The 23,458-nt window shown below is 46.8% G+C and overlaps 2 protein-coding genes across 3 annotated transcripts in view; both read left to right on the top strand.

Annotated features, from left to right (window-relative positions):
• C4H20orf194 (chromosome 4 C20orf194 homolog) overlaps positions 1-14,544 on the top strand; it is a 123,066-nt gene extending 108,522 nt beyond the window's left edge. For both annotated transcript variants that reach the window (XM_036184164.1, XM_036184163.1), the window contains exons 28-31: positions 248-373; positions 2,041-2,078; positions 10,931-11,066; positions 13,732-14,544. In XM_036184164.1, coding sequence (XP_036040057.1) covers positions 248-373; positions 2,041-2,078; positions 10,931-11,066; positions 13,732-13,930 — 499 coding nt within the window. In that variant the 3' untranslated portion in view covers positions 13,931-14,544. The remainder of the gene's footprint in view (positions 1-247; positions 374-2,040; positions 2,079-10,930; positions 11,067-13,731) is intronic.
• A 2,677-nt stretch (positions 14,545-17,221) lies between these two features.
• Slc4a11 (solute carrier family 4 member 11) lies at positions 17,222-23,344 on the top strand. Its single transcript, XM_036185029.1, has 13 exons — positions 17,222-17,417; positions 17,494-17,587; positions 17,681-17,806; positions 17,886-17,999; positions 18,085-18,217; positions 18,485-18,558; positions 21,201-21,459; positions 21,651-21,757; positions 21,847-22,015; positions 22,102-22,275; positions 22,438-22,633; positions 22,706-22,875; positions 22,984-23,344. The coding sequence occupies exons 1-13, from the start codon at positions 17,235-17,237 to the stop codon at positions 23,051-23,053; spliced, it is 1,869 nt and encodes a 622-aa protein (XP_036040922.1). The 5' UTR covers positions 17,222-17,234; the 3' UTR covers positions 23,054-23,344.
• The last annotated feature ends 114 nt before the right edge of the window (positions 23,345-23,458 follow it).

Raw genomic sequence — 23,458 nt, 5'->3', positions numbered from 1 at the left:
ACTTCTTATCTCCAAAGTAGGTTGGCTCTTCCACCCACTCTTCCCTTTGGGGAACCAAAACTTGGGGATGAAGAAGCACTCTGGATTCTGGGGGCTCTGGATCATAAAGTGAGGTACCACCAAGGAACTCTGGGACAGCCTTCTGCTTTGGGGCTTCAGCCCTCGTCCACTCGTCCACTCAGCGCTCCCCTCTTCTCCTGTTCTGTAGCCCCACCCAGGAAGCTAACCATGTGTTTTCTCCCTTTAGTTACACAGATATCATTGACGTTGTCCAGGCCCTGCAGACTCACCCAGACCCAAATGTCAAGTCCTACTTCGCCATTGGTGCCGTCACAGTGTGTGTGGAGCCCCTGAGCTGCTACATGGAGCACAGGTAGACACTTAAGACCACCTCCAGCCATGATGTGGTGTTGAAGAGAACTGTAGTCTTTCCCCTCCCCACCAGAACGAGACAGGCTTTTACACACGTGTGGTTTGTGGACACATCAGCCCGCGGTGTGTGCCATAAGTACCCCACGACTCTTTGATTTGCATGAAGTCCTAAAAAGGCAGGGCAGGATAAAGCACCACCTGTGTGGTTTGAATTAGAATGGCCTGCCACAGGCTCACGTCTTAGAACGCCTGGTCCCCAGGAGATGGAACTGCTTGGGATAGGTTAGGAGGTGTGGCCTTGTTGGAGGAGGTGTATCATCACTGACTTTGGTTTCAAAATACTAGAGTGATTCACAGTATTCTGCCTTCTAGTAATTCACCTCTGCCTCCTAGTTTTATACCAATATGTACTTTTGGATCAAGCTCTCAGCTGTTTCTGCCACCTTACCTTTGTTCCTCCATCATGGACTCTAGCCCACTAAGGCCATTTACCAATTAAACACTTTTTTTTAATGATTTGCCTTGGTTTACCACAGCAATAGAAAGGTAATTAAGGCAACATACAAGTCCATGTGTTCTAAATACTTGTCTCCTCCAGTTTTTACATCAGCGTTATTGGCCCCTTCCCATGTCAGAGGTTTTGTGTACAGCCTGGTGATAGGATGTGATGCCTTGTGGGAAATCTTTGTGAATTGACATGGGCTTCAGTGAGAAAGGAGGCAGCAGTGTCCAAGAAGGGCCTAAGTGATTACACCCAAAGTCACAGCATTCAGAGACACACATGCTTCCAGGAATGTATGTGCTGGGCAGCAGGTGATTCGGTGGCTTATATAATCACACACACACTGAAGTCAAAGCCTCTGCTATGGCTAGCCCTTTCTTTGTTTCTGGTCTTTTGGTCTTGCTGGTAGCACATGGGAGTTCTTCCTAGGGATCTTAAGAAATTATGAGAGTCAGGAAGGGAACTGGATTCACAGCCTAAAGTAGGAGTTACCAAATTTGGTTCACATGGTATTTGTCCAGCTATTTTATAAAATTAATTAAAGAATGGAGCTTGTGCTCCTAACTTGCTGATCTGGGAACCATGGAGCTCTGTGGACCCAGACAGACCTAGACCTTGCCTCAGGTCCACTGTGTGGACTGCCTTGGGCAAGATGCTCAGCCTACTTACTGACCCTCCTCCTACTCCTCTCATCTGAATAGATAACAGCAGAATCATGTCTGACTGCCTGTATGCTCTTCATACTTACGGGAACTTGATAAAACTCACTAGTGGTAGCTCCCTTCTCTAAAAGGAGCATTATAATAGTTGGGAATTTTAATTTTTTTCTTATTTTAATTACCTTTTTTTATTTTTTAATTTTTTATTTTTGGGACAAGGTTTCTCTGTGTAGCCCTGGCTGCCATGGAACACACTCTGTGGAGCAGGCTGGCCTCGAACTCAGAGAGATCTTCTTGTCTCTGCCTTCCCAGTGCTGGGATTAAAAGTGTGCCATATAGGAATTTCTATGGAACACGAACTTCGCTGCAAAACTATGAATGTCTTAATAACTATAGGTCTCAGTGCTCAGGACCACCTGACACTTTAATTATTAGTCAGCTTTATGCTTTTGTGGGAAATGATAACTCTGAAATAAATGGTTTTGAAATACATTTTTTCCTCCTTAGATTTCTCTTTCCTAAATGTCTTGACCAGTGCTCACAAGGTAAGCAGTATGTTTTACTTCTGTTTATATGCCCGTCATATTCTGTTCAGATACAGTAGGCTTTTCTCTGTGTGTTACCTCTCTGGAATCTACAGTACAATACAAAATTGGTCCAGGGAAAACTTTGACAGCTTCCTTGTGTCCTGCTGGGTAGACACACATCCTCAGGAGCTTTTCTTTTGATGAACTAGTCCCCACAGTAGTAGCACCCCTGCCCTGGCCTTGCTGCTGATGAACAGTAAATAGAACCTCTGGATCAGCAAGGTCATTAGGGGCCCTGGAGATCCAGAATAAATTATAAAATCCTGCAGTGGAGCTGAGATGCTCAGTGCATCAGGGGAGATGCGTCAGGGAGTTGGGGGGCTGACTGGGCATATTACTTAGGAGGGTGAGCTTCCTGAATCACCACAGCAAGCAAGTATTTGATAGAAGAAAACAGCTTGGTGTCCTCAGCATGCTTGTGCCCTGCTGATCCCATTGCCGGTCCACAGGGACAACAAAAACAACACACCAGAGCTGGCTTGGCAGACAGCTGAGCTGGCTGCTGCCCAGCCATAAGGCCAAGGACTCAAGTCTTGTCGGACTTGGTAGACCAAGGAGTAGCAGTCCCCTCTTGCTTTTTTGAGACAGGATTTCATGTAGTCCCACCTGGCTTCAAATCACTAAGTCACTATGTAGCCCAGGCTAGCCTTGAACTCCTTATCCAAGTGCCAGGTTAGTATAAGCTGTCATGCCTGCCTACAGCAGCAGCAGCAGGGTGGAATGAAGGTTGTCAGAGTCCATCCCTAATGCCTAATCCCAGTAGATTTAGGTTTTGTGGAGGTTGGGTTGGCAGGATCTGTTGACAAACTAGTTGTAGGAAAAGAGACTCGGATTGCCTCTGTTTTCTAGTTTAGAGGATTAGGAAGGCTGAAGATAGCTGTCCTTGAATAGAAAGCATAAGAGATGCAGAGTGAGTTCCAGGACAGCCAGGACTGTTTCATAGAAAAACTGTCTCAACCCCCCCTCCCCAAAAGAAAGCACAAGAGAGACACTGGAACAGGAGGTAATATGGGAGGCTTTCTGATCCTTGGTTCTAGGCTTCAAAGCCATAATCAAAGACAAAGGCTGGGACAGATATTCAATATCCAGATGTGGAGTTGAAAAGGTTAGAAGGCCAGAGATGTGAAGGGGGTTGGAAAATCCTGGAGACTGAAAGATGAAATAGGAATTAACAGTATTTCAAATATCAAAGATAGAAAAATCAGTTATGTTTGCTTAATGTTGCAGAGACCTCAAGGGAAAGATGATTTAAAAAACAAAACAAACAAACAAACAACCTTAATTTTATGAGTGCAAAGGTGACCTCAACATGAATAAGTAGATAGGTCAGAACGGAAGTCAAATCCGAGTTAGTGCAGCAGGTAGAAGCCAGACAGAGTAAGTCCCAGGCCAGTGGACTATAGTGAGACTCTGTCTGGAAAACAAAGAATTGCCATTTCTGTCATCTAGTAGTGGGAGATCTGGGTTGCATAGTGAGACTGTCTTCTGTGTGTACCTGGGGGCGGGGGAGATGGGCATTTGACACAGGGTATTGCTGTAGCCCTGGCTGGCCTGGAATTCAGAGACCCTCCTGCCTCTGCCTACTAAGTGCTGGCATAAAAGGAGTGTGCCACTACACCTGGCTGAGACCCCTATCTGTCTGTCTGTCTGTCACACTCTCTCTCTCTCTTTCTTTTTCGTTTTTGGCTTTTTGAGACAGACGCAGTTTCTCTGTGTAGCCCTGGCTGTCCTGGGACTTGCTCTGTAGGCTGTCCTTGAACTCATAGAGTTCTGCCTCCTGAATGCTGGGATTGGAGGCGCCAACTCTACTGCCAGGCAAGACCCTGCGGTTTGGGTTCGGTTTGTTGTTGTTTTTTAAGTTTTTGTTCATTTGTTTCTGAATTATTTGCTGAAAAATAGAAAATAAGTCTGAGGGCTGAAAAGGCCACTAGTCTTGATAGAGGAAGTCTTGAAAGATTCTAGAACAGTTGGGCAATGATGACTGATTCAGACAGTGATAACTTCCAAGGAAATAGAGGAAGTGTTTGCTTGGCCGGTAGTACTTGCTTACAGAACTGGACTTGGTGGCTCACACTTACAATCCAAGCACTCAGGAGGCTGGAGCAGGAGAATTATCACAAGTTCCAGGTTTAGCTACAGAGTAAGATCACATCTCAAAAAATAAACAAAAAAAACCAGGCCAGTGGTGGTGCATGCCTTTAATCACAGCACTCGGGAGGCAGAGGCAGGGGGATCTCTGTGAATCTGAGGCCAGCCTGGTCTACAGAGTGAGACCCAGGACAGCCAGAGCTACACAGAGAAACCATGTCTTGAAAAATAAACTAAGAAGCAAAAACAAATGAACCTACAAAAACTTGCTGACCTTCCTTGACCCTTCCTTCTTCTCATCAGTGTTGGAGCCACCTCCGTGACACTGTCCCTCAGCACCCTCCCCTTGTGCTTTGTGAAGCACAAGCACAGATGGTAGCTTCCCCAGGCAGAGAGTCTTGAGGAAATGGTCTGTCTTCATCATCCATGAGTCTGGAGCAGCTCTGGGCCGGTATCTCAGCCAGAAAACCCCCTTAGTGTCCATCCTTCCAGGATGAGGCAGGCTGGATTGATTCCCTTGGGCACTTGGTAGTACATTTCATTAGTGATCCTTCCAGTACATTGTTCAAAGGCAGTTTGTCTCAGAGTTTGTACTTGCTACCATGTGGGCAGATGACGTTATGGTCGTAAGTTGTTTGTATGTATGTATGTATTTATTTGTGAGGCAGGCTCTGTGTCTCCCTGGCTACCTAGAACTTAGTGTGCAGACACTAAGCTTACCTCACAAAGATCCAACTGCCTCTGCCTCAGCCTCTGCCTCCCTAGTGCTGGATTAAAGGCGTGCACCACACAACCCAAATTCTGTGTAAGAACTCAGGAGTTTTAGTGCCTTGGTAAATTATCTTCCATTTGTATCTGGGCCTTCAGGACTCTGACCTAGCTGGTTTGGCTCACCTTGGATGGGCAGAAGATTAAAAACAAAAAACAAGTGTCTCCCTTCTCGTTAGAGATTCAGTGGCTGTCTTGGAAGTGGGATCTGCCACCAGGAGACAAGTACTTCATGTTCTGAAGGAGCTTATTGCCTCTTTGCTCCTGTTCATGACTCAGGCTCCCAGGTTCTCCCCCAGCCCCAACAACCAGGGACCATTTTACAGTGATAAAAAGACTGTGTTGTAGTCTGAGTTGATTGTCTTACATAAACCTGGGTGATAGGGAACAGCTTCTTTTCTTACTGTTCTGCACATTTAATGATAGCAGAGGCTCATGTTTAATAAGGCTCATTATAATGCTGATTTAAAGCAAAGTGAAGGTGTTTTAACTCCCTACTTTTGGAAGTGTATATAGAGAAAAGAAGGCAGTTTCATTTATTCCTGGGCTGCTGAAAGTCTTTAGCCTAATTTAGGGTAGCCAGACAGCAAAGATGTTTCTCTGTTCTTGGGAACAGGTCAGGCTAGACTGCCTGCCTATAGCCCAGCTTGTAACCTTGGTCAGTCTTGGCGTTCACTTTTGATACAGAGCAGAAAGAAACTCCTGACCCCAGAAAGGTGAAACTCCTCACTACGGCTTGTTTGGCCTGTGTGTCAGACAGTGGCTCTACTTGCCTTGCAGATGGCATTTCCTCTTGGCAGGTGGCAGTTTACATAGCTGGACTGAGGAATGCTGGAGATAATCCTCTTGCTCTCTTGCTGTGGAGTGAAGCCCTTTTTCTGTCCCCAGTTCCTGACCCAGACTCCTAACCCTACATGTCCATACAGTACATGCGTAGCAAGCACAACATTAGGTGGGTTTCATCTAACTGAGCCCCACAACCTGGGCAGGAAAAGGGCCAGGCCAGGACTGTGCCTGTGACCCTGGTATTCACTGCTGAGGACAGGTTTGAACTAGTTGGACTTGCCCCTTTTGGCTAAGGAAATATCATAGTCTCTACACCTCTGTAGATCTCTCCTAGCTTTTTCTGGCTCCTTACTATAAGATCCACCTTACAGGGTCTGGCTGCCTTGTCTGCCGATCCTGGAATGTCTAAGATTTCAGGGATTCCATCTGCTTGCCTCTGGTGCCACATTTTGGGCATGGTCCTATGACCTCGACCTACTCTGTTGCCAAAGGCTCCCGTGGCTTCTGTGGTTGAACTAAGGCGTGGGGATCTGGCATCAGGCTCTCTGGGCCAGCCCTTGATGTCCTCTGCAACCTCCATAGTGACCTTCCAAATACAGTGTCAACCCAGAGGTGCCACCAGTGCACCCTCATTCTGAGGCTTCCTCAGCACCGGCAGAGGGAAGTCTATCCTGACATGAAAGGTTTTGAATGGAAAGGGAATATGAGTAGCCTTTGGAATGTGAACCTTTTAAAATAAAAGAAACAGGCTGAAGAGGTGGCTCAGTGGGTAAGAGCACTTGCTGCTCTTTCATAGGACCCAAGTTTGGTTCCCAGGATCCATTTGGTGCTGGCTCATAACCATCTGTAACTCCCCAGATAAACACCTTCTGGCTTCCATGAGCACTGTATACATGAAATACAAACACACATACACATAAATTTAAAATTGAAAGACAGGCCGAGAGACAGCTCACCAGTTGCTAGCGCTTACTGCTCTTGTAGAGGGGCCAGGCTCAGTTCCCAGAGCCCGCATGGTGACTCCCAACCTCCCATAACACCAAGATTCCAAGGGATCTGACATCTGGCTTCTTTTGGGCTCCTGAATGCACATGGTGCACATTAATTCATGTAGGGGTATACACATAAATAAAAATCTTTAAAAATACAGAGCCAGAAAGCCGAGAGGTGGTGGCGCACACCTTTAGTCCCAGCACTCAAGAGGCAGAGGCAGGCAGATCTCTGTGAGTTCAAGGACAGCCTGATCTACAGAGAGAGTTCCAGGACAGCCAGGGCTACACAGAAAAACCCTGTCTTGTAAAACCAAAAATAGATAATAAATAAAAAAAAATAAAACTAGGCATGTGGCACATGCTTTTAAGCATATCACTTGGGAGGCAGAAACAGGCAGATCTCTTTAAGTTCAAGGCCAACATGGTCTACAGAGTAATGATAGTGAGTTCCAGGCTAGCCAGGACTACAAAGTGAGACCCTGTCTCAAAAAATCAAATAATTGATTAAAATAAAATAGATGAAACAGTAGGTATGGTAGTGCATACCTATAACCCCTTCACTTCATAGGTAGAAGGAGGAGGATTTCAAAGTTAGCCTCAACTGTAGAGCAAGTTCAAAGCCAACCTGAGTTTACACTAACAGATACTAAGAAGAACAGGACTAGTATCCCAGAACCTAAAGGTTAAGAAGCAGGTTTGTGCTCAGTCCTAGGGTAGGTGAGCCTTAATTCTTGATAGTCTTTGGCTGTATACACATTACAGAAAACTTTCTGTGAGCCTTTTTCTCATTGTCTTGTGTTCCTGTCAGCAGTTAAGAGTCTTGGCTGCAAGCCTGATGGTAGCGGCACACGCCTTTAATCCCAGCACTCAGGAGACAGAGGCAGGTGGATCGCTGTGAGTTTGAGGCTAGCAGAGCGAGTTCTAGGACAGTCAGATAGTCAGGGCTACACAGAAAAACCCTGTGGGAGGGGCGGTGCTGCTCTGGAGAGGAGGGGGTTGGCTACATGGTGGCTCACAGTCATCTGAAACTCCAGGTCCAAGGGATCCAGCACTCTTTTCCAACCTCTGCCGGCACCAGGCATGCACATAGTGCACATTCAAGCATGCAGGTGAGATATTCATACATGTAAGTTAAGTAAGTCTTTTTAAATTATAAAAAGCAAAATATTCGTGAATAAGAAATTTATACATACTGGATATTTATGTTTATTTTTTAGTTTACTATTTTTACTCTTAGCCATTTTTTAGGAGTCCTGTTCAGAGATACACAGTGAAATACTTTTGGATGAAATACTTAGATTTATGAGATTGACTTCAAAAATCATCCAGTAGGCACCAAGACTTGGGCACCTGTGTCTTAGAATCCTGACTTGGGTAATGAGAGAATGAAGAAAGAACAGATACAGAAAAAGATACGGAAAAGCTGGTGTTGGGTGACCGTGAGTTCTGGCACAGATGCACTAGCAGCCAAGAGACTCTGATCTTTTATTGTGTGCTGCTGAAGGAGGAGGTGGGTTGGCTAACCTTTGAAGAAACACTCAGTAGAGAAGCAGTTTGAGGCTGCAGTCAACTAGTTTTAGTTAATGACTAATCTTTTGTAACACCCATACTTGTCATTCCTCTGAAGCTAACCCACAGAGGGCCTGCCATTCTCCTGGGTCTGAGGCATTGGGGTCTTGGCATGGCAATGTTCTTGTCACTGACACATTCACTCAGGACTTCATCAGCTCCCCACAGTAGAGGGAGGGGCAAGAGATGGGCAAGAGTAAGGTATAGATAGATAAAATATGATTAGCTAAGTATTGATATTTCTCTTTCTCTCTCTCTCTCTCTCTCTCTCTCTCTCTCTTTCTCTCTTTTTTCTCTCTCTCTCTTTCTCTTTCTCTCTCTCTCTCTCTCTCTGCACTGGCTGTCCCAGAACTCACTCTGTAGACCAGGCTGGACTAAAACTCAGAGATCCACCGCCTCTGCCTCCTGAGTGGTGGGATTAAAGGCTTGCACCACCACACCCAGCTAGAATTGATAATTCCTTTTTTAAGATTTATTTATTTATTATGTATACAGTATTCTGCCTGCAAGCCAGAAGAGGGCACCAGATCTCATTACAGATGGTTGTGAGCCACCATGTGGGTGCTGGGAATTGAACTCTGGAACTCTGGAAGAGCAGCCAGTGCCCTTAACCTCTGAGCCATCTCTCCAGCCCCTTGGTAACTCTTAAAACCAGAGGATGGGGCTATAATTTCATAGTTTGGTACCTATTTAATGGTTTCCATTTTATTTTCTTCTGTTAGTGTTTTGCCTGCATGTATATATGTTTGTGCACCAAGTGTTTGTCTGCTGATGGTGTGAGCCATCATGAGTGCTGGGAACCAAACCTGGGTCCTGTTCAAGAACAGCAAATGATTTTAACCACAGAGACATCTCTCCAGCCCCCTATTTAAATTTTTCACAATACATTATAAATCAAAATTATTGAATAGCTGACAGATCTCTTATAAACTTAAGGCCAGCTTGATCTGCATAGAGCATTCGAGAACAGCCAAGACTACACAGAGAAATCCTGTCTCAAAAACCAAAATAATAATAATAATAATTTCACTAAATAACAAAAAATGCTAGATTTGTTCTAGATTTGTTTCAGTTGGTAGCATGCTTGATTAGCATGCTTGAAGTCCTGGGTTTGATCTCTAACACCCCATAAACCAGTGCATGCCTATAATCTAGAACTCAAGTGGGTAGAGGCAAGCCGGGCAGTGGTGGCGCACACCTTTAATCCCAGCACTCGGGAGGCAGAGCCAGGCAGATCTCTGTGAGTTCGAGGCCAGCCTGGTCTACAAAGCAAGTTCCAGGAAAGGCGCAAAGCTACACAGAGAAACCCTGTCTCGAAAAAAAAACCAAAAAAAAAAAAAAAGAGATAAAGGCAGGAGGATCAGAACTTGAAGGTCGTCCTTAGTTACATCCTGAGTTTTAGGATGGGCTAGACCCTGACCCTACCCCCCAAAAAGCAATTAATCTTTTGGCAAAAATAGTCTGTCAATAGACTATTCATATATATATATATATATAATATATATATATATATTATATATATATAATCTCAATAAAAACTTTATAAACTATATAACTGTGAAAATAAGTTTGAATTTCAAAGTATAGTTATGCTAGAATAGGTAGTAACTTTGCTGATTACTAAATTCTCCATAGTTTTGTGAATTTTACTTTTTTATAAAGTTGTGGAATGGTGCCATTGTTACCCATTCTACAGATCCTTACATGAGCTCCCCTTATTCACCATGTCACTGTATGAATATCCGTGTCAACACTGATCTTGGAATTGTGTAACTCTGAGCATATAGTTGTCAGCACCTGACGTGTAGTGACTGTTTGGTGGTAATAAATGGCTGTGCTTTGAGCTGCTGAAGGCAAGTGGCAGGTTCTGATAAGGTTGAATGAATGTAAGGGATGCGGAAAAGCTCCCTGATCAAGAACTCCAAGTAACAACCAGAGGATTGAGTTAGGAGAAGCTAAATTAGTTTGGGGGCCTGTGAGATGGCTTAGTGGTCAAGTTGCTTCCACCAGACTTGAATTCAATTTCTGTCCCCACATGGCAGAAGGAGAGAGCCAACTCATGCCAGTTTTTACAGTGCATGTGCATATGCACATAATAAATATTGAGAGGGTGAAAAAGAGAATAGCAGTTAGCCTTGGTGGCTCAAGATATAATCCCAATATGTAGAATCCTGAGTCAGGAGGATTGTTATGAATTCATGGCCACACTGGGCTACATAATGATTTCCAGCAAGCTTAGGCTGTATCTTACTAAAACCATGTCTCCAAAAGCAAAAAGCTAGTCATGTGGCACACATCTATAATTGCAGCATTCAGGAGGCAGAAGCAGGAAGATCACCACAAGTTGAAGTCCATTCTGATCTACATAGTAAGTTCCAGGCCAGCCAAAGCTACAATGTGAAACCCTGTCTCAAAAACGAAACAAAATATATGAGATTAGGCAGTAAAGCAGCTAGGCATTCACTCTTAAGATGTGGCAGTTCCTAGAAGGGGAGAAAGAATGGTGGCCGAGGTGGTCAGTGGGAGCGGCAAAGGCCCGCATTTGTGTGAGCCTGCAGCCCCAGTCAAGACTCTGAAGGCTGATAACGTTTTGGTTTTCTTCTTCAGGCTTGGTGAATAATGTGGTGTTTACCAGTCACACACTGGAGCAGAGGCACCCTCTCCTCGTTCAGCTGCAGACCCTCATCAGGGCTGCCAACCCCAGTGCAGCCTTCATTCTTGCAGAAAATGGGATGGTCACAAGGTAAACTTGTGCAGGCTCCACTCTGGGTGCCCAGCCTCTTTTCCAGAACTGCACCTGGCTGGCTCCCAGGGTCCTCCCACTGTATCTCAGACACACATGGTGGAAGAAAGGACTGATTACTGCAGGGTGTCCTCTCACCTTCACATGCATGCTATGATGTACACACACACACACACACACACACACACACACACACACACACACGCTATGATGTACACACACACACACACACACACACACACACACACACGCTATGATGTACACACACACACACACACACACACACACACACACAAAATAATAATAACTGCTACTTTTTTAAAAAAATGTTTGTAGGTGTTTTGCCTGTGTGTATGTCTGTATACCACATGCATGCCTGGTGCCCACAGGTCCAGAAGAGGGTGTCAGATCCCCTGGAACTAGAGTTACTGATTCTGTGATCTACCTTATGGGTGCTGGGAATAAACCAGAGTCCTCTGGAAGAACAGCTAGTCCTCTTAACTGCTCTTCCACCTCTCCAGCTCTGTAAAATGCTGGTTTTGTTTGATTTAGGGTCCCACTTGGCATCTCTGGCTTGCTTAGGACTCAGGGAGACCCACCTAGCTCTGCTTACTAGGCTCTGGGGTTGCAGTCAACCACCACACCTTTCTTAGATAAAGTCATCAAGAGGACCCGGTTTATCACTGTCCTGCAATGTTTTGAGACACTTTGTTTTGACAGATTCTTTCTCACACACTGAAGAATAGAAGTCAGGACTGGCTTCAGCAGCAGTCCATGTGTTAAGACGTGAGAGAGATGGCATAGAGAAGAGAGGGAAATGATCACTTTACCTCATGGTCTTGGTCCAGACTGCAAACTAATAATAGAGAATTTGTAAAAGAGCAAAGTGCTCATTATCAAACGATTTGATTTGCTCTGCTGCAGACTCAGAGGAATACAGTATTTTATATAGTTTCAGTTTTTTAAACATGTAAATACCTTTTGTATTTAAAAAAAATTGCTGGACGTGATGTGCATTCTGAATCCCCGACAATTGGGAAGCCAAGATGAGTTCAAGTTCAAACCAATCCGGGCTTCATACCTAGAACCTTGTCTTAAAAACAAAAACCAGCTGGGTGGTGGTGGCGCATGCCTTTGATCCAAGCACTTGGGAGGCAGAGGCAAGTGGATCTCTGTGAGTTTGACACCCGCCTGGTCTACAAAGAGAGTTTCAGGACAGCCAAGACTGTTACACAAAGAAATCCTGTCTCAAAAACAAAAACAAACAAACAAACAAAACACCAGCTGAGGGGCAGGCAAGATGGCTCAGCAGGAAGAGCACTTGCCACCGAGCAGGAGAGTCTGAGTTTGATCCCTGGAGTCCACATTGTAAATGAGGGAACTGCCTCCTACAGCTGTCCTCTGACATTGACACACATACCATGGCCATACATGTACACATACCTTTAAATAGCACCGGGGAAGTGCATCTCTGTGGGCATGTGTGTGGAAGCCAGAGGTCAACTTCACATGTACATTCTCAAAAAATAAATGTAAAAAAATATTTTGTTAGCCAGGGAAATAGTAAAGTGCTTGCCATGTAAGCATGAGGACCTCAGGTTGATCCTCAGCACCATATAAAAGGCTGGGTGTAGTGGCCCATGCTTGTTAGCAGGTGCAACACCCTACATCCAGTCTCTGGTTACACATGCCGACATAAATGGAAAGCTGGAGACTTGACTCTGTGTACCATGTGCTTGCCTGGTCCCTGGTACTGTCAGAGGAGGGCATCAAATCCCCTGGAACAAAAACTATGGATGATTGTAAGCCACCATGAGATCCTGGATCAGACTTGGTCCTCTGCAAGAATAGCAAGTGCTGGGAATCAACTGTCCAGCCCTGCCCCCACCTTTACATTGTTAAGATCTGGCAGACATTGTGTTGACCAAATGATTAAACAGCAAAAAAACGGTAATGGGACATTCTGATAGCATGCACCTCTCTGCTGTGAGTCAATGAAGACAGCATCACCTAGGTACTGATCAATGTCACCAGATCAACCAGGCTTGGTGGTACATGTCTGTAATCCCAGCACTTGGGAAAGCACAGGTAAAAGTTTCTGATTCAGTGAGTCATGAGTAGGACCTGAAATTCTACATTTACCACTGCTGATCATAGTACTAAATTCCTCAGATGTAATAGTATATTGTGAGGCGGGCGGTGGTGGTGCACACCTTTAATCCCATCTGAGGTGAGTGAATCTTGTGAGTTTGAGGCCAGCCTGGTCTACAGAGTGAGTTCCAGGACAGGCTCCAAAACTACATATAGAAACCTTGTCTCAAAAAAAAAAGTATATTATGGTCCTGTAAGAGAAAGTTTTGTTTTGTTTTTGTGTTGATTTTTTTGGGCACTTTTTGTTTTGTTTGTTGTGAGACAGGCAGGTCTCTATGTAGCCATAGATGGTCTGAAACTCACTATATAGACCAAACTCACAGATATCTGTCTGTCTTTGCCTATGAGAAACTATTCTTAGAAGATAAATATTGAAATATTTAGAAATGAACTGTTACACATACAATCAATATTCATATTCTTTGTCAAGAAAAAAATGCATGCATGTGTGGAGATGTTAATATTGACAATCCTAATTAACCCGGGTCTTCTCTGCTTCTCTGTGTTTTTATAGGAATGAAGACATTGAGCTAATTCTCTCAGAAAACAGTTTTTCAAGTCCCCAGATGCTACGTTCTCGATACTTAATGTTTCCGGGCTGGCAAGTATCATTGCTGAATAGTAGCTTTAAAAGGAAATGTGAGCCACATCTACAGCAAAGAAGATCAGAAATGACAATACCAAATATGATTCACAAGAGTCAGATGTGTTAATTGGGATAAACTGCCCTGCCCTGATAGCCTTGCCAAGGGGCCAGTGTTCCACATTCTGAGCCTCTCTGAGCATTGCGATTCAGGAGGTCATCCCGCAGGCACCAAGTACAGTGGTTCTTGGTGGCACAGCACTAAGGCTTAGATTCCACAGGTAAAAAAATCACAGAGTACATAGTCAGCTGTCTAGAGCAGGTGGTCAGCCATCTAGAGCAGGTGGTCAGCTGTCTAGAGCAGGTGGTCAGCTGTCTAGAGTAGGTAGGCTTCTGCTAATGAGATCCATGGACTGCTGTGTGCAGCCATCTCCCAGCTCAAGAACTTCTCCAAAAGGAGGAGAAAAGAGGTTTGCCAAGTCCACCATAATCTTACTCTAATACCATCACCACCTGGGCTAGCCTAGGGGCTAGGCATTGTTCTAAAACTGCTCTCGACTAGCCACACAGCTTCTGAGTATAATGTTAACATAAATTAATAAAACCCAACCAAAATTTAGAGTTAATTGTGGCTGCCTGTGCCTGTCAGCCACAGTACTGGGCAGTGTAGAGCCAGAACATTCCCATGATGGCAGGAAGCTCTGCAGTGCTGCTTCAGAACCTTGCCTGTCTTGGATTTTTTATTCATATCAGCATAGCACATAATAAATGCCAGTTTTGTGTTTCGTTTAAAAGGCATGTGGTGTTGCATCAGTGGGCATTTTTCCAGTTCACTTTCTCCAGGTAGATGCCATGACATTTTAATGTCAGCAAATGAATCCATCAATGAGGTCAGAGCCCTCAGAACCCCGTTACCTCCCCATGATTAGACCCATCAACTGGGGGTCAACTCTTCAATTCATGAGTCTTTAGGGGGGGACACTTCATATCTAACGCCTAACACTTGACCATGGTCAGGTAAGAGAATAAGGTGTGAGGGGCCTGGATCCCCTTTCAAAGTCAGACAAGCCAACAGACATCAGGGATGTGTTTTGTATCGGTAACCTTATGGAGAGCCTGCTCCAAGGCCGCCTCCAGGGTAATGCAAGAAAATCCACGGAGGCAGTGCGGGTTTAGGAAAAATTCTTTTTTTTTTTTTTTTCCTGTTAGTTTGTTTTTGTTTTTCGAGACAGGGTTTCTCTGTGTAGCTTTGCGCCTTTCCTGGAACTCGCTTGGTAGACCAGGCTGGCCTCGAACTTACAGAGATCCACCTGCCTCTGCCTCCTGAGTGCTGGGATTAAAGGCGTGCGCCGCCGCCGCCACCACCACCCGGCTAGGAATCATTCTTATGTATCGGAGGGCTAGACTCTTTCTATCTGAGGGGAAATAAGGAAACACACGCCTTCTGATGATAACTTTCTCTTTTACTTCAACTTAAGAATGATCTCTGACTCTTTCTACACAGCTACATATCTTTACATACAGATATATTTTTCACATGTCTACACATCTTTCTTTTACGTACATTTCTCTTCTACATCTCTTCTATACAGCTTCGTCTGCCTTGTCTCCACACAGCCACAGCTGAACATCTCATTACACAGCTCTCTCACCATACAGCACTTTCCACGGTTCCTGGGCACAGCTCCTCGACACAGCAGCAGCTCTTTCTCCCGGATCTCTCTCACGCGCACTCACACATCTTTCCTTTACATCATTCACTCACTCTTTACTCTCCCTTTCACCCACTCACTCCTTCACATTTCTCTCATGATTCTTCTTCGTCTCTCACTCAGCAACACACACACACACACACACACACACACACACGCACGCACGCACACGCACACGCACGCACACTTCACTCATATTCTGCAGCAGTTCTACACAGCCATCTCCACACCACCGCTGCTCTCCCACAGCCAAACTCTGGACAGTTGTGAGTTACATTTTCAGGCCCTACCCATCCTCAATACACAAGATAAGTAAGTCACCTGGTTTCTCTTAGGCTAGTAATGAAGTCACACTGACCCATGCGCGTAGCTCTAAGTTGGTGAGGGGTCCCAGACAGTAAACAACTGGCTGAACCTTGAGTGCTCAGGGTACGTGCAGAAAGGGAGCTACTGGAGGGAGCTATGTCTCCATGTAAACAGCCTGGCCTTGACTTAGCAATAAACAAAACCTGGGAATTAGTCTTTGTGTATTTTCTGCAGGGGCAGTTTAGTCTGTTTTGAATTTGTTCTGAAGTCTAAAGTTAGCTGTCTTTGAGACTGAGAATACTGTTACTTTCCTGTGTCAGTAAAGAAGAACATTCTGGTATTATTTCTATACATGAGAATTAATACAGCTTACACAGAAAACATAACCTGATCACCCACAACTATAAGTATGCCCAAAGATGTAAAACACACTCCCAATGGACTGTGGAGGGAAGCTCACAGCCGTTCTGATAGGGAGGTATAATGGTGCACATGAGAAAGTCACAGACAGAAAACAACCGGTTTCCACAGCCAGTGACCCCACAGCTTTGCCAGGTGGGGCTCCCCATCAGGGGGTTAATGTCTGGTGGGTCGACCTGTCAAACGCTAGTTGTCACCTGCTGTATATGCCCACGGCCCTTGGCAGTTTGGTGGTTTCACGTCTGTGCTCAAACCCTTTTCTTGCTTAGGACAATGCTAATGTCTCAGTTTGAAGAAAACTACTAAGCCAGGCATATAGGCTGGTCTGTAACCCCAAGACTTGGGAAGCTGAGGCAGGAAGAATGCCACAGTTCTAGACCAGCCTGGTGTACAGAATGTGACCCTATCTCAAACAAACAAACAAACAAAACACTTGCTGGAGAGATGGCTCAGTGGTTAGGAGCACTGGCTGCTCTTCCAGAGGACCTGGGTTCAATTCCCAGCACCCACATGACAGCTTAACTACAGTTGCAGGGGATCTGACACCCTCACACAGGCATACATGCAGGCAAAACACCAATGCACATAAAATAAAAATAGATAAATTATTTTAAAATGTTAAAATGGAGCCAGGCAGTAGTGGTGCACACTTTTGGTCCCTGTACTCGAGAGGCAGAGGCAGGTGGATCTCTGTGAGTTTGAGGCCAGCCTGGTCTACACAGTGAGATCCAGGACAGCCAGGACTATTACACAGAGAAACATGGTCTGGAAAAACAAAAATAAAAAAGGTTAAAAGGAAAAAGAAAACCACGAGATCCACAGCAGTTCCTAGTAGGAATAGTGGCAAGGTGCATTAATGTCTGAGCTTAGGGAGACAGAACCTGCTGCCAGTTGCCTGTGCGTGATTGCACTTGGCAAAGACAGGCTTTCCTCCGCTAGCAGAGCTGGGGGTGTAACCGTACCACCTTCTGTTCCCAGAAAAGCACCAAGACTGCAATGGAGGTGGCACGTACCTTTGCCACCATGTTCTCAGACATCACCTTCCGCCAGAAGCTCCTCAAGACCCGCACAGAGGAGGAATTCAAGGAGGCTCTGGTGCATCAAAGACAGCTGCTCACCATGATGCCAAGAGCCAAGGGGCACAGCATGAGCTCCCTCCATACTCACAAACACCCTCAGGTACAGAACAGAGGTGGGGTGTGGTGGCAGGGGCGCGGGTCAACCAGGTCTAACATGTTCTGCCCTTCTCCCCCAGCCCCCCAAGTGCAAGGACTTTTTCCCTTTTGGAAAGGGCATCTGGGTGGACATCATGCACAGGTTCCCCGTGTACCCACTGGACTTCACTGATGGTAGGTGCCCAGCCAGAGCTCAGCCTTTCAGGCCATGAGGCCAGTGCGTGTGTTCTGTATCTGCAGCAAATGCTGTCTGCCCTGCATTCCTAGGCCTCATCGGGAAAGGCAAGACTGTGGGCAAATACGTCACCACCACGCTTTTCCTCTATTTTGCCTGCCTCCTGCCAACAATTGCTTTTGGATCCCTCAATGACGAGAACACGAACGGGGCCATCGGTGAGGGGCTCGGGGGCGGTAGGGATGTGCCAAGCAGGACCCTGGGCTGGGGTGACCCCTGAACTTACCACCTCCACAGATGTGCAGAAGACCATAGCTGGGCAGAGCATCGGCGGCCTCTTGTATGCGCTCTTCTCTGGCCAGCCACTGGTGATTCTGCTGACAACCGCGCCCCTGGCCATCTACATCCAGGGTACGGTGGGGTTGAAATGGGAGATGGTGCCAAGACCCTGGAGCCCACCCCAGCCCTGACTGCACAGCCTGCCCCTTGTTCGCAGTGATCCGAGTCATCTGTGATGACTACAGCCTGGACTTCAACTCCTTCTATGCATGGACGGGCCTGTGGAACAGTTTCTTCCTCGCGCTTTATGCCTTCCTCAACCTCAGCCTGCTTATGAATCTCTTTAAGAGGTGACTGGTCCTGGGCTGCAGCATCTGGGGGTGTGGGTCAGCCTCATGCCCAGGCCCTATAACCCCAGGATAGATAGTGTGCTCTCCACAGGCTAAGATGGACTTATTGAGAGTGGGGGAGCACTCTTTCATGGCGATGGTCCATACAAGAGCTCAGGGAAGCCTTTTCTTTAATAGTTACTGCCCCCCAATACACACACACACACACACACACACACACACACACACACACACACACACATCTTGAGGCATATCACCTCTTTGCAGGTCAACAGAGGAAATCATTGCCCTCTTCATTTCCATCACGTTTGTGCTGGATGCTGTCAAGGGCATGGTCAAAAGTGAGTACAAGTCAAGTGTGGCGGCGCTTGCACGCCTTTAATCCTGTCGCTCGGGAGGCAGAGGCAGGCGGATCTCTGAGTTTGAGGACAGCCAAGGCTATATAGTGAGACCCTACCTCAAAAACAAAACAAAACAGAATGCAGACCCGGAGAGGGACCTTCTTGGGGTGGGAGGGCTCTCAACTGTGCTCGACAGGGCGGCGGAGAAGGTAGGTGTCCAGCTAAGGTTGTTCTTCCCGTGGTAAAGGTGCTGGAGGAGCTGTGTCTGGCACAGCAGCGGCACCATGTGGTGATGAAGGGGAAGAGCTTCTCCAGGCAAAACCCTTCCTTCCTTCCTTCCTTCCTTCCTTCCTTCCTTCCTTCCTTCCTATGTGTGCACGTGTGCATGCATGTGCACTTGACTGTGTGTGAGCATGTGGAAACCAGCAGCAACTTCAGGTATCTTCCTCTGTCCTTCTCTGTGTTTGAGACAATATCTCTCTGAACCTAGAGCTCACTGTTTGGCTACATCGGCTAGCCAGCAAGCCCTTAGAATCTACCTATCTTCTCCCCAGCACTGAGGTTACAGGCACATGCCAACACATATGGTTCACATGAATGCTAGTGATCTAAACATGTGTTCTTATACTTATGTGGCAAGCACTTTACAAAATGAGCAGTGAGCAGTTTCTCTTACCCCAGAACCTATTTTCTGGAGTCCTGGAAGCATTTATCTCTACATACAATGATTACTTCCTTTCTGTAGGTTTAGAAGAAAAATTTACTAGAAGACATTGTTTAGACTTGGCCAGAATTAACCTGACTTCTTCCAGGCACCTTAGTCATCCTCCATACAATCCCCTCTACCACTGATTAGTTACATGAATTTAAGAACTGATTGTACTATGCTATAAAAACTCAGTTTAGGGTCTGGGTTTGGTTGCTTGCCCAAGTCTGTAATCCTAGCATTTCAGAGACTGAGGTAGGAGAATCACTCTGAGTTCTAAGCCAGAAAGACCCTGTCTCAAAATATATATATAACCTCAGGTTGATGTGCAAAAATTAGAGGTTTTCAGCTATATTCTTAGAAGAAAGCTCTGATCATACTTCCTTAAATAGTAGGTGTGTCCTTGTGCTTAAACAAAATAATTATGTCTTAGCTAAAAAGAAGCAAGTAGTAGGGGCTGGGGCACAGCTCAGTTGGTAGAGTTTTGCCTAGCATACATGAAGCTCTGTGTTCTAGTCCCAGCACTACTAAGACCAGATGTGGTGTATTTGCCTATAATCTATGAAGGAGGATCAGAGCCTCAAGGTCATCCTCAGCTCCATATCAAGTTTGAGGCCAACCTATACTACAGGAGATCCTGTTTCAAAAAGAAAATTTAAAAAAAGAAAGAAGCTGGGTGATAGTGGCACTCACTTTTAATCCCAGCACTCAGGAGGCAGAGGCAGGCAGATCTCTGTGAGTTTGTGGCCAGTCTGGTCTACAGAGTAGTTCCAGGACAACCAGGACTACACAGAAAAACCCTGTCTCAAAAGAACAAAACCAAAAGAAAAGAGAAAAAAAAAAAAAAAAGACAGCAGGCAAGATGGTGAAGTTCAAACCCCAACACTTGGGAGCCACCTTCATGCCTTCCCTTTCGTCTTCTCCCTAAGGGACTGGGACATGTCGTCTTTTCACAGGATGACACTTACTGTTCTTCCTTCCTTCCCACCTGGGCCAGGCTCAACCTCCGAATGATCTGGCTTTGATGTAAGGACATCATGGTGGATCTTCGCCATCACCCTCCCATATCCCTCTGTTCTTACCAGCTCCACTTCCACCTTCCCTAGTGGAATAATTCCTTCTTAGTCTGGATAGAAATGCTGCTTTTTCTCCTTGCCCCTACAAATTCCCAGATAGATTCAAATATCAAGAAGCCCATAGTCTTCAAATAACTATTTTACATAGAGAGGGGACATGTTCACTGTGCAAGTGCATCAACATATAACTTTTTTTTTTAATTTATTATGTATACAGAAGAGGGCACCAGATCTCATTACAGATGGTTGTGAGCCACCATGTGGTTGCTGGGAATTGAACTCAGGACCTCTGGAAGAGCAGCCAGTGCTCTTAACCTCTGAGCCATCTCTCCAGTCCTATAACTTTAAAGAAACTTCAAGAATGAAATACTTGTGACTATAAAACTCAAAATTACAGCACTGAACAGTGTGATAGCACATGCCTGTAATTGGAGCCTGCAGGAAACTGATTCAGGTAGATGGGGAGTTTGAGTAAGCCTGTACTGTATAGAAATACTGCCTCCAAAATTCAAAACCAGTAAAATAAAGGAAATGAGTATAAAAATATCTCTTAAACCAGAGAAGGGACAGAGGCACTGGGCCAGGCAGGGCGGGGTGTCAGCTACAGCAGCGGCAGTAGCAGACTTGGGAGACAAAGGGTAGACGGACGGACGGACAGGTGGTTCCTGGTTGACTGAGAAGGCCAGAGCTCTCTCCTGTTCCTCTTGTTTCCCCTCAGAAGCTCTCTCCCATTGTGGCCCCTTCCCTTCCCTTCAGTATCCCCACCTCCCTTAGGACACCCTCCACCCTGTATCAATCAGGAAGCTAGTCTCCAGCCTCCCAGATCCCAGATGGCTTAGGCCTGTTGACTTGTCCCACAGTCTTCTGGAAGTACTACTACGGTCACCACTACCACACAAAAAGGACTTCATCCTTGGCAAGCTTGTTGGGCGTTGGCAGAAACCTGGACACCAGCCTCCACGGTGCGCTCAACAGCAGCCTCTGGGACAGCACCATAGAGATGACCACAGCCAGCAGCCCCAGCAGCACACACTCGGGCCAGGCAACGGCAGTCCTCAGCCTCCTCATCATGCTGGGCACACTCTGGCTAGGCTACACCCTCTACCAGTTCAAGAAAAGGTAAGGGAGCCCCTTTGGATCCCAATACTTAGGAGGCAGAGGCAGGAGGATCTCAAGTTTGAAGCCAGCCTAGGTTCTATATACAGACTCTAGCTCAGGACCTCTTGAGAAGAAATGAGGGGGCCCCTGGGTGGGAGGGAGGTACGGGCCAGCCAGCCCCCAGGCCACACTGATGCACCCATCGTCTCCAGCCCCTACCTGCACCCATGCGTGCGTGAGACCCTGTCTGACTGTGCCCTGCCCATCGCCGTGCTCGCCTTCTCCCTCATCAGTTCCTATGGCTTCCAGGAAATTGAGAGTGAGTTGGAACGGGCGGAGGAGCTGGGGGTGGCAATGGCATGGCTTTGCTCCCTGGGAACGGTGGGCCAAGCCTGTCCCATATTGCAGTGAGCAAGTTCAGATACAACCCCAGCGAGAGCCTCTTTGAGATGGCACAGATCCGCTCTCTGTCCTTCAAGGCCATCGGCAGCGCCATGGGTCTTGGTTTCCTGCTCTCCTTGCTTTTCTTCATTGAGCAGAACCTGGTGGCTGCCCTGGTCAATGCACCAGAGAACAGGTACTGGGGGCTGTGGGAGGAGGGGGCAGGGTCCCGGACTTCTGACAGCCAACAGGACTCTGTCCATGTGTGCCCATCTCTGTCAGGCTGGTGAAGGGCACTGCCTATCACTGGGACCTCCTGCTACTCGCCATCATCAATACGGGGCTGTCTCTGTTCGGGCTACCCTGGATCCACGCCGCCTACCCCCACTCCCCCCTGCATGTGCGGGCCCTGGCCTTAGTGGAGGAACGTGTGGAGAATGGGCACATTTATGAAACGTGAGTATGAGTGGTCCCTGGGGTCCTAGGGCAAGGTTGGTCAGAGGGGCCAACCTTGGGCTCCATGGGACCTAGGAAAGGATGTGGCTTAGAGATAAGGGCTCAGAGGCAGTGGCGCCCTAGCCAGACCCACACGTAGCCCTGTGCTCTGGGCCCCCGCAGGATTGTGAATGTTAAGGAGACCCGGCTGACCGCGCTGGGCGCCAGTGTCCTGGTGGGTCTCTCCCTGCTGCTGCTGCCTTTCCCTCTGCAGTGGATCCCCAAGCCTGTACTCTATGGGCTCTTCCTGTACATTGCGCTCACCTCCCTGGATGGCAACCAGCTCTTCTCTCGTGTGGCCCTGCTGCTCAAGGAGCAGGTAGGTGCCTGGGCCCCGGAGGGGGTGTGGGAACACAGCCATCCCTGACTGCCCGGTTGCTGCTGCCCACAGACATCATACCCACCCACACACTACATCCGGAGAGTGCCCCAAAGGAAGATCCACTACTTCACAGGCCTGCAGATTCTGCAGCTGCTGCTGCTCTGTGCCTTCGGCATGAGCTCCCTGCCCTACATGAAGATGGTCTTTCCCCTCATCATGATTGCCATGATTCCCATCCGGTATGACCAGGCTGGGTGGCTGTAAGGAGGGCACAGCCCGCTGCTGGGCTCAGTGGGTACCTGCTATGACCACCTACCACTCAGTTTGCCTCTCCCTCTGTTCTGCAGTTACAATCTGCTACCCCGAATCATTGAAGCCAAGTACTTGGATGTCATGGATGCTGAGCACAGACCCTGACCAGGGCCACCTTCCCCATCCATCCTTTCAGGCCTGCTTTGTGGCGGTGCAAGAGGGGTGTGAGCTGGCTGTGGCTCTGGCCCATCCTCACTGTGGCCTAAAGCCCCGGGGCATTGTGGTTTTCAGTGGTGTGTGCTCACCCCTCACCCCATTAACCTTTAGTTTAGGGTCAGGGACATTGCCGGGGTGGGGCTAAGAAAAGTAGATTTTCTTTTGATAAAAGAGTTGATGCCCAGGAGAGAGCCCATTTCCTTGATTGTATAAGGAACTCGCTGTGTGCACATTAGTGAATAAAAGTCTTGTTTCTATACAATCAAAGTCTTGTTTCTGTGCTTCAGCATGCTACCTCCACCTTTGCTGCTCTCCCAGACTTGGGGACAGAAAACAACCCCCCTGGGAGGAGAA

Source organism: Onychomys torridus, chromosome 4 (assembly GCF_903995425.1).
Source record: "Onychomys torridus chromosome 4, mOncTor1.1, whole genome shotgun sequence".
NCBI classification, from domain to species: domain Eukaryota; kingdom Metazoa; phylum Chordata; class Mammalia; order Rodentia; family Cricetidae; genus Onychomys; species Onychomys torridus.
The sequence above is the reverse complement of the archived record's forward strand: the minus strand, read 5'-3'. Positions and strand labels throughout refer to the sequence as shown.